The sequence below is a fragment of the Parasteatoda tepidariorum genome, chromosome 2, assembly GCF_982258835.1.
Source record: "Parasteatoda tepidariorum strain Cologne lab strain chromosome 2, Ptep-v5.0, whole genome shotgun sequence".
Classification (NCBI taxonomy): Eukaryota; Metazoa; Arthropoda; class Arachnida; order Araneae; family Theridiidae; genus Parasteatoda; species Parasteatoda tepidariorum.
In genome coordinates, this window is record NC_141756.1 from 65,425,247 (window position 1) to 65,435,831 (window position 10,585).

The 10,585-nt window shown below is 28.9% G+C and overlaps 1 protein-coding gene across 6 annotated transcripts in view; it reads left to right on the forward strand.

Moving 5' to 3' along the window:
- Pask (PAS domain containing serine/threonine kinase) overlaps positions 1 to 10,537 on the forward strand; it is a 49,919-nt gene extending 39,382 nt beyond the window's left edge. For all 6 annotated transcript variants that reach the window (XM_043039605.3, XM_043039604.3, XM_043039610.3 and 3 more), the window contains 6 exons: positions 3,472 to 3,600; positions 5,456 to 5,590; positions 6,684 to 6,880; positions 7,696 to 7,829; positions 8,577 to 8,714; positions 9,741 to 10,537. In XM_043039605.3, the coding sequence (XP_042895539.2) occupies positions 3,472 to 3,600; positions 5,456 to 5,590; positions 6,684 to 6,880; positions 7,696 to 7,829; positions 8,577 to 8,714; positions 9,741 to 9,910 (903 nt within the window). In that variant the 3' untranslated portion in view covers positions 9,911 to 10,537. The remainder of the gene's footprint in view (positions 1 to 3,471; positions 3,601 to 5,455; positions 5,591 to 6,683; positions 6,881 to 7,695; positions 7,830 to 8,576; positions 8,715 to 9,740) is intronic.
- The last annotated feature ends 48 nt before the right edge of the window (positions 10,538 to 10,585 follow it).

Genomic DNA, 10,585 nt, shown 5'->3' on the forward strand with positions numbered 1-10,585 from the left:
CGAAATAACGCCTAATGTGGACAAGAGTTGCAGAGCTTTAAACTCCACAGAAGCAGAAAGCTTAGAGTTGCCACCAACGGCATGCCTTCGGACCTCATGCAACAACTGTGTTCTATCTTCGCAAACTTTAATAGTTCAGCAGGATGAGACCCTTACGTCACCTACAAAGTTTCTGTCCAGACCAACCAACAACAATGGCAATATATCTTCCTTTTTGTGTTCAGAAACAGACTTGGAGAGAGGTGATGCCATAGCATCCCCTTGTGAGTGTTCATCGGAGAACTGCACAGGAACTCCTGAATTCTGTTCTTTATTCCCATGCCATCCTCATGCGACATGCAAATGTGTTGTTAGAAAAGTCACATATGAACTACTCCGTTTCGAATCTAATCGCTGGATTTTAAACACGACAATGATTACCTTCGACATATGTCTATTTAGAAAACCTTTTATAGGTCGGAAATCGAGACGTCCTCTTGAATTTGAGAGCGCACAATTCATCCAGCATAATCTCACTCTAATTTTCAACGAACCTGTAGTCTCTTTACCTGGACCGGGTAAATTAATCGCAAGAATTTCAGGGAATGAAATTATATTTAATGTCGAAAAGGATTTAAACGTAATTTTGCCAACAGAACTAATAGCTTTTAAGGAAAAATTAACCTTAATTTTTATATCAACCGATGGGAAAGCTGTCCATGGAGAGATCGTATTAGAAGGAAAAGCCATTTGCCGTTCCACGAATTGCATTTTTTGCAAGGAATTTTTGTTCCACATTAAGTGTTGGCCTCGTCATATAGCTTACACAGTTTACGTTGTTCTTGCCATATTACTACTCCTCCTATTGATATTTTTAAGGCTGATTTTTAAAGGACTAGCAGCATTTCTTAAAGCATCACTTTACATTTTATTAATCATTTTTAAATTACTTAAAAGTATTTTTCGATTTTTCTTGCTGGGAGGAGCTATAGTTGGTACAACGACGCGCCGTCAGTTGCTTAACTTACACGATTTTTTGGAAAATAATGCACAGCAACAAGCCAGACAGAACACATTGCCCTTACTATTGCTTGTATCTCTTTTTGCAACTGTCGCAAGTGACTGTACTAGCCATTCCATCATCTCTTCGGAACTACAGAACTGTCAAGTAGTTAATGGACAGCAACACTGTGCTATTTTTACTACAGCGGAGATAACATTAAAAAATCTTGAGTATCAGACCTGTTTGTGGTTTCAGGACACTCATAAAAATAACCTTTTTCACCTAAAATTAAAACTCATCTCTGCGCAGTGTAAGTTTTCTTCAAACGACTCAAATTTGTCCTAAAATTCTTGAAAGTCCAGTGACAGCTAAAGGCTGTTATTCTTGCCAAATTCTCAGTGAACTGAAATTTAGTGCTCTTTCTAGCTGTCAATCAGGAACAGTGTCTGTTGAATTACAGAAAATTACTTTGTATACACAATCATTGATTTTAGAAACTGAGCCAAAAGAATTTATAATTAAATTTCAAGCTGAACATAAATGCTATGATGAAAAATTATGCCTCGTTGCGAGGGAGATGAAGCATTGTAAGCTTATTTCCTTTTGTTTAAGTGAACCAAGCATCAATCTTATTAATTTTAATTCCACTTACACTAAATCCTTTATAAGTGATGATTCTTCTGGTTCAGGTTTCTTTAGTTTTATATCTTTTCCTGCTTTATCAAATATATTTTTTATACTAAAAATGATAGGTGCATTTTTGATTATTATTTGTTTAAGCATTACTGTTATTTCAACATGTATTACCTGTTGTGGACGATAATATATATCTCTGTTAATTTTGACAATAATTAATTATTATTTATTTACTTATCATGATTATTTTTCTTCTCTTCTTTTCCTCGTGTCACACTTGTGCAAAAGTATATGTATCTACACAATGATTACGTTTCTTTTATATACATTTTGTTTAAGTAATATTTGTTTTTATGTTTCTTGTGTTATTAGAGAAAATATTTTTTAATTTTATTATGAATGCATGCTACTTTTATGTTTATAATTCGTACAATAGAGTTGTATATTGGAGAGATACTTGCCTATACAGGTAGCAAGAATTATTTTTTTTTCTCTTTTTTTTTTACTGTTCATGAGGAAAATGTGACGCTTATCGTCACTTAATTCAGAATCACAATAAAACATTTAAAATAGATTTATCGTAAATTGCAAAATAATTGATTAGATTTAAAATACTGTGGAAACTTCCATTAGTACATAGAACTTAAGCAAATACAAATAAACTCTCTTGATTAAAGTTAAGAAATACGTGTCGGAAAGGGTTAATCAGAAGTCTATAGTCCAAGTTTGATCTCTTGTGTGACCTTTCCAGAATTTAGCAATAGTTTTATCTTGCAAAAAGTTTAGTATAAAAGATCAACAAAAACAGTAGCAGAAGAAGTAGAGAGAGTAGAACCGAGTCATTTTGAGGTTCACCAACTTCCAATATGAACATCAGTATGGGTAAGTTCTCTCCATGCCAATTAGTTTATTTGTTACCAATCAAAGCCTTTTAATTAATTTAATTTGTTTTTTAAATTTGTATTTGATTAGAGCATTGTTAATTTAAGTATTTTAAATAGTTGAGGTATGTAAATTAATTCGACAATATATGCATAAAATAAACGATCACTGGTTATAATTAATAGTAGTAGTTTTGTGTCTGTAAACCACCGTAACATTACCATCATTTTGGAAATAATCATTAGTGTATTACTTCATCGTTTTTTCTTCTTTTTAAGATTATTTCCCCCCAAAAAAATTTTTTTAGTTGGGTTTAACAATAAAAAAACGGCTTTTTGTAGCGATTCAGAAAACCGGAAAAATCAGTTATCCGGAATAGGGATGGTCCCGATCGTTCCGGATAATCGGTTCCCTACTGTAGTTTTTTTATATTTAATTTATATTTTTTTTTAAATTTTTTAATTTTCAAGTTCCTTAAAAATATTTTCAGAAATAAGTAAATGATATGTTTGTGTTAATATAAATAAAATTAATTAAATAATTAATAAATTTTTTACGACTTTTAAATTTTTAACAATTGTTGCTAAATTAAACTTATTGTGTTAAATTTTTTAGTATGTTATACTCTTTCAAAGTTTGTTTTTCTGTGCCTGATTATGTAACTTATAATATTGGCTGCACTAATTAGTTAGCATATTTGGGGTCACTCCCATGAACTATTAGGATTATTATTTTTATAACTATTAGGGTGATCATTAGATCAAAAGTAATTCAGTTTGTTCCTTTTTTTGTGCACAGTATGCTCGTACAATAGGTAGGGAATATAGAGAAGAAGCTAGACTAATTATAAAAAAGGAATCGTAGAAAAACTGCTGCATTTAATGAAGGTTTTGAAATGAAAGAGGTTAAGATATTGAAGGTTTTGCTGTATTAAACTTTTGATAAAGCTATTTTTTAATAAATATTTTTAGGTTATTGCAAAGTTCATAAGAAAATCTGAAGTGTACAAGGATGCATGGGTTTTTGATAATAAACTGAATAAAAGAGTTCCCCTGGAAATAAGTCTTCTTACAACTATTGAGCACCCAAATATTGTAAAAGTAAGTTAAAATTATTTATCTTTCTATCTTGACATTGTCATTGCTTTTTTATGAATATTATATTGTTTAAATAAATTTTATTTTTGTAGCATTACTTTTATAGTTTTGGCTCTGTTTGAATAAATACTATTTTTTATTAGCCTATTATTCAAATATAGTTAAATCTAAATAATAATCTCAAATAGCTTAAAAAGAAAAATTTGATGAACTAACTGAAGATTTAGCAAAACACAATAACCTCATCTATTAAATACGTGAGTGTGCATCTCAGTCAACAAAAGATCTTTTCTATTGCCTCTCTAGACCAGAATTTATTTCTTAATCTGAGAAAATCAATCTAATAATCAATGGAGCATTTCACATTTGATGTAGTTTGTATAGAAATTTCTTTTTAACTCTCTTGTTGAATAATAAGGGATTGAAACTTTTTTTGCAGAAAAAATAACTGGTGAAATGATGACTTATTTCCAAATTCTCAATGAATTAAAGGGAATAATATTTGTTCTGATTGGTTTTATTTTTAATATCTATTTATCTGTTTATGGGTTATAATCTTTTAAAAAATTGAATAAAGAAACAAAATGAAATAACTGCATCAAACAAATAATTGACATGTGTCATAAATATTCTTTATCTATAACTTTAATTATTTAAGGCTATAAATATGCATGTTACATTTCATGACTTTGTTACTATTTTTGAGTATTGCAAGGGAAAAAATGAGTTTGTAAGATAAAGTAGATAACTCTTTTGCTCAAATTTAGCCATATAACTTCTTTTAAGTGTGCCAAATGTGTTTTTTTCTTTTTCAAATGCATAATTTGACTCTAAATAAGCTATGGAATGAAGCATCTAAATAAAAAATATATGAATAATTAGCCTGTAAATCAACTCATGTTCTATTTAAAGCCTTTGTAATAAAAGTGTTATGCACTATCAAGAATAGTTTATATTATCAGTGGTTATCCATTATCATATTAATATTGCCTTGATTTTTCGCACTTTGTCCTGATATCCCTAATTTAAAAGAACCTCTGGGATTTTTTTGAAAAAATTACTTTTAGTAGAAAAGAAACTTGAAAGGGAAAAAAGAACTCGTTTTTTTTATTTATTTAAAAAGAGAAATCCAAATCTTGTATCAAATAAAAAAAAGGGTTTTTTGGAGAAACAGAAACCCTTTTTTTTTTCACAGAACAAACTATTGCTGTATCAGTAAGGGAATAAAAAATTTCGTTTTAAACTCAGCGCTTGTGATAGGTTTGTTTTCTATTTTCGTCATTTTGTGCCTCTTTTCATCATAAGTCAGTCAGCACATACCCCAAGATCATGCCCATCACAAGTCATGTTTTTCATGCATAGGTAACTGAGGAAGAGCTAATTTTTTAAAAAAAAATTAATCAAACTGTGCCCTTGTACTCCAAAATATGCCTGATGTATAAGTTAAATACTGAAATTTTGGTCATGTTATGGTTCCTAACAAAGCATGATTTAGGACCTCAGTGGTCAGCTCTAAATCTGGCTCTGATTAGGGTTGAAGGGATAAGGCATGTGAGGTGGCGTTATGATAAATCAGGTACTGACTCCTATTCTAGAAAATATTTTATTTATTGTTTTGTTAGCTTATTGCCTGTTATAAGTTAACTATTATTTTGTAAAATGATCTGTTGCTAACTATTAAAGTTGTTTTAAGAGAGTCAACATTGTGGTTTTTTTAAGGGCATTTTCTTACATTATTTTAATAGAGACAAGCTTTATTTTTTAAAAAATGTTTCTAAGAGAAGTAGCTTTAATATTGTACTATTAATTTTAATGTACGAATGCTTTTATTCTATATGTTCTATTTCTAATTATATAGGTTGTTGATGTTTTTGAAAATGACCAGTGCTTTCATATGATTATGGAGAAACATGGTAGTGGGATGGATTTATTTGAATTTATTGAACGTAATCCAAAAATGGATGAAGCACTGGCAAGTTACATATTTAGACAGGTATGATTCTTAATTATTTATGTGTTATTATTTATTTGTTTAAATTTTTATATTATAAACTAAGTTCTGTTACATCTCACTAAAAATGATGAAGGTATTATGTAACATTTGTGTGGTCCCTTGAAACTGTGAGTGCTGTTTTTTTTAAAAACTGATCTTGTAGAAAAGTGACTTCCAGATTAAAAAAATGCATAATTAAAAATTGTTAATTAAAATCTTGAATTCCTCTTAAGAAAGGTAGAGGTTTCCTCTCCCAAAAACCCATCTGGTTTGATTCAGAAAGTTGAAAGTAAATTTGATTCAGAAAGTCGAAAGTCAATTTAATTCAGTAAGAAGCCAATTCATGAAGATAGTTCAGGATGACTACTCTGCCTATTCTGATGTCTATAGGTTAAAATAAATAGTCACCACCAGCCATAGGGCAACTAAAAGACAATAAAGGACAACTAAAACATTTGTCTACCAGTCGCCACATTTGCTGTGGAAAAAGTTATCCATTTATTATTATTATTAATTAATAAATATGGAATTATTATGAATGTTTTATAACATTCTGAAATTTACTTTATTCCACACTTGTTTCTTATAATTTTTCCTTCCTTTTAGAAATTAACCATGTAATATTTACCACATTTTAAAAATTGCCATACATTATAAATATAAACAGTTTTTTTTTATAATGTATGTAATCTTTAAATGTTTCATATTTTGGAAAAAAGTGGCCTCTGTGGAAAATGCTACAACTAGCCACTGATCAAGTTGCAAAATATCTTAAATTTGCCTTTCTGGACCTGGACACTTATCCTGGATTCTCAGTCTATTATTAGGCATTAAAACTGTTTCTTATGATGAATCATATCGCATAAAAACTTCTCTGAACATAAAAGCTGAAAAGGCAAAAATAAGTTTTTAAAATTTATTTTATACCGTAGACAAGTCAAAGAGCATTTTTTGAACACTAAGAGGATATGCGCCCATCCAACATTTAAATCATTTATAATTTTAATTATAAAAAAATTTTGTAAGAAAATTCTGTAGACTTTAAAATGTTGTTTCATCTTAAATGAATAATTAATATTTATATCTGATCTAGATGGTGTCTGCTGTCAGCTACTTACATGATCTAAACATTTTGCATAGAGATATAAAGGATGAAAATGCAATTATTGATGAAAAATTCAATGTCAAACTTATTGACTTTGGTTCAGCAGCATTTATGGGAGATGATCTATTCAGTGTATTTTGTGGTACAACTGAATATTGTAGTCCTGAGGTCTTGAAAGGAGAAAAGTAAGTCATTCTTTTATCTCCATTTCCTCTTTGCAGTTAAATAATTTTGCACTATCATAAAATTAGAATTTAAATACCTTCTCTTTTTGAAACAAATTTTTTACAACATGTGTATAAACTCTCTTCTGTGCCCTTGTGTTTAGAGTCTGAAAATTTTGACCACTTCCCTATTTGCTAGAGAACTCAAATCTTTACAAGAGCTCTGTGTCTAATGGCAATTCAAGCTTCAATAATCTCCTGACAGTTATGTGCAGCATTTATCATTATTTACTGGCCCTAATAGAATTCATCATCTGTCAAAATTCTAACTACTTTCCAATTAATTAGAATGTCTGAAGACAAAAATTTTAGGCATTATCTGACACATAAAAGGAGAACTTATTAATTGTCAAATTAAATTTATTATCAGTTTAAATTTCAAATACGTTTTGACATAATAGTTCAATAAACACAAAACCATAAAGAAGAAAATCATCAAATTAAAAAAGAAAGGAAAAACCAAATACCTTGTTTTTAATTAGTTTTTAGCGAGGAAAATAAATTTATTTTTGTTGCACCTAAAACTAAAAACGTAGGATGTATCACTTTTGTTAGAAAATCCTATCACAACTGAAAATCCCTTCCTATGTCTTTCAAAAGTGATGCCTCTTCGTGTTTGCATATTTTTTTCTCAATACTAACAAAAATGAAATTTATTTTCTCTGTTTTAGTCTATTTGAAACCCACAGAATTTTAAAACTTTATTTTATTACATTGTGTTTATAGTTTTACATAAAACTTATGTTGTATTATAATAATACTTTTATTTGTTCCAGGTATCGTGGTCCTGAGTTAGAAATGTTTTCACTGGGTGTCACACTTTTTACCTTAGTTCTTGGACAAAATCCATTTGTTGGTGCGGATGAAATTTTAAAAGGAGAATACACTGTTGACCGTGAAATCTCTGAAAGTAATGAATATTTTTATCTTGAGTTACATTTTATTCTATGATGGTAGAATAAAATTAGGCTTAAAAAAGTTAGATTTTGAAAGTTAAGCTTTACAAGGTTTTTAAAGTTTTTTTTCCGCTTGAAAGGTGCCTTAGTACCTTAAAATCATGTACTCAAGTTTGAGAAACAAGTATACCATTTTAGCACCAATATTTCCCGTAGAATGCATTTTCTACGCAAAAGTTTCGTTTTCGCCCATTTGGCATGGTGCCAAATTTCACTGAACCGTAGCATGCCATTAAACTTTTAATTGGAAAGGGGTATTTGGTTGCTAGATTCCTCCATAACTGATAGAATTGTGGGTGGATTTCTGATTGTTTATTCTTGTTTAAGAAGTGTATTGGAATAGTGTTTCATAACTTCTTTCAATTCATTAATGTTTTTTAATGCAAATTTCTTTGATCCTCTATCACAGAGGCTTAATAAATTAACTTAATTAAATTTATTTTTAAGAACTCACAGGAGGCATGGGTGTTGTTGTTCCATATATAACGCAATACTATAATATCCTGTGTTTGAACCACCATCCAGGGTTTAGTATTAGGGCCCATTTTTTCTGTAGCAACCCTGTTATATTATCAAGATTTCTTTGATATTGGAAAGCAGAACATGTAGTTATTGCGTATCTTCCATCTAGATGCTGAGTTTGTTTATTATGCCTAAAATGAAATTAATGGTTTTTGTAAATAATGTATTTTCATTATTAGGTTTATCTGGTTTGATAAAACACTTGTTGGAACCTGATCCAAAGAAAAGGTGCACTTTGTCTGTACTTGAGAATCACCCTTGGATTAATCAACCCATATTAATTGCAGATTACAAATTTTCTGAAGTTGTTACTGCTAGTGAGTAAATTTACATTTCTTAAATAACATTAAATTGTATGTTTTCTCTTTCTTATTATTTAATTTTAAAAATAGCCTTTGGAAAAGAGTTAATAAAACTCATTAATAGAAGGTTTGTTTTGAATCTAAAGTTTACAAAAAATAAATTAAATTCTGTGTTTTTTCTCATCTAAATAAAAATTTAAAATTTTTTAAAATTGTTGATTTGCTTTGTGATAGCTATACATCATAAAGTATTTTATAATACTTTGGTATGTTGGAAAAAATTTATAATAAATTTAATCTTTTTTTAAATAAACTTATTACACTTTATTATATTGTTAAATTTTTTTCTTTGACAAATACAATTTTCCATTTTAAGAAATAGTTTAAAACAGTGTAAATATTACAGTCTGTTTTTTTTTCTTCTTCAAAACTTATAAAAGGAGCCTCCAGAGGAGAACTTGAATTATTTGGGAATAATGCATTTTTTCAAACAAAACTTAGATAAAACATGCAAACTTTGAAAATAATGAATCTTTATATTGGCATTAATGTAAGTAGCTGATGACATTCAAATTGAATAATTTATTGTTCTTGAAATTAACAATTTTCTAATAACTACGCTTCATCTATAAATTAATTATAATTATCTATAAAACTATGTCCTTTGTATAAACTTTTAATTTATATTTATAATTATTTATTGCAATAATATATCTATTAGTTAATCTTTGCCTAGTGAAAATAAAAAATACAAATATAAAAAACTTTTTCGCCCTGAAGAAATCTCCATCTCTTATCCAGATGGTTGAGAAACAAAACACTAACAGATATACAAACAATAGAAGTTGAAACTCGATGGATCCTTGGTATCATGAAATAATCTGAATTCCCTACACATTTTTTATGTTGCTAATGGAGAAAAAAGACCTTTTTAGTCCAATACATACCCAGTTGAATATTTTTGAGAAATATGTAGTCCAAAACATAAAAGATATCACAAAAATATTTTGTGACTAATTTTGATTTTTTTTACACTCCTAGGTGAAGATGAGTTGTATCCTGTCAAGTATATAACCTTCTCTGAAAGTGAAAATGATTACGATGAAAGCAATTCTATTGATTCAGATCTCTCAAATTTAATGAAAGGAGCAAGTATTAAAATGAATGATCTATCGAATTCTTTGAGTGAAAGTGGGGACAGTTTTTCATGAACTTGGATCGTCTATTTATTATTGTAGATATGCTCTAACACTCACTCTCCTTGGCTTTTCTCAATTGGGCTCTAGTTTGCTTTACAATCGATAAGTAGATGTTTATAATGTTCTAGAAAGTTTACACAGTTTTCTTAAAACTCTAAAAAAGACATCATTGAATTGTCACTAAGTGCCAAAATATATGCCTTATCAAATGTGTAGCAATATATATATATTTTTCTGTTCCAATCACTAAAAAGGTTAGAAACTACAATTTGTGCCTGTATTAACTTTTTTAGTAATAAATAAAATACACTCGCTAAATCTGTTAATTAACTCTTGACCAAAATAATAATTAGTGTCTTAAACAACTGTACTGCTCAAATGCTATAGCCTTTCAGACGTGTTATTTGTAATTATTTATTTGGATGTTTTCAATAACTATATTGTTGAGTGTGTATGAAAATGTACCCTGATTGTGTTGCAGATATTGTTACTCTGTAAATACCATTTGTGCTTCCATTTCATTTGAGCTGATTTTATCTTACATCATATCATGAGCAGAGTTATTGTTCCTTCTCTGTAGTATTTATTATTTGTAATATTTCATTATATTTAATGCTAATAAAATATTTTTAGTATGTATGATGGAGTTTTCTATGAATTTCGCTTGAACATATTTAAAGGTGCCTA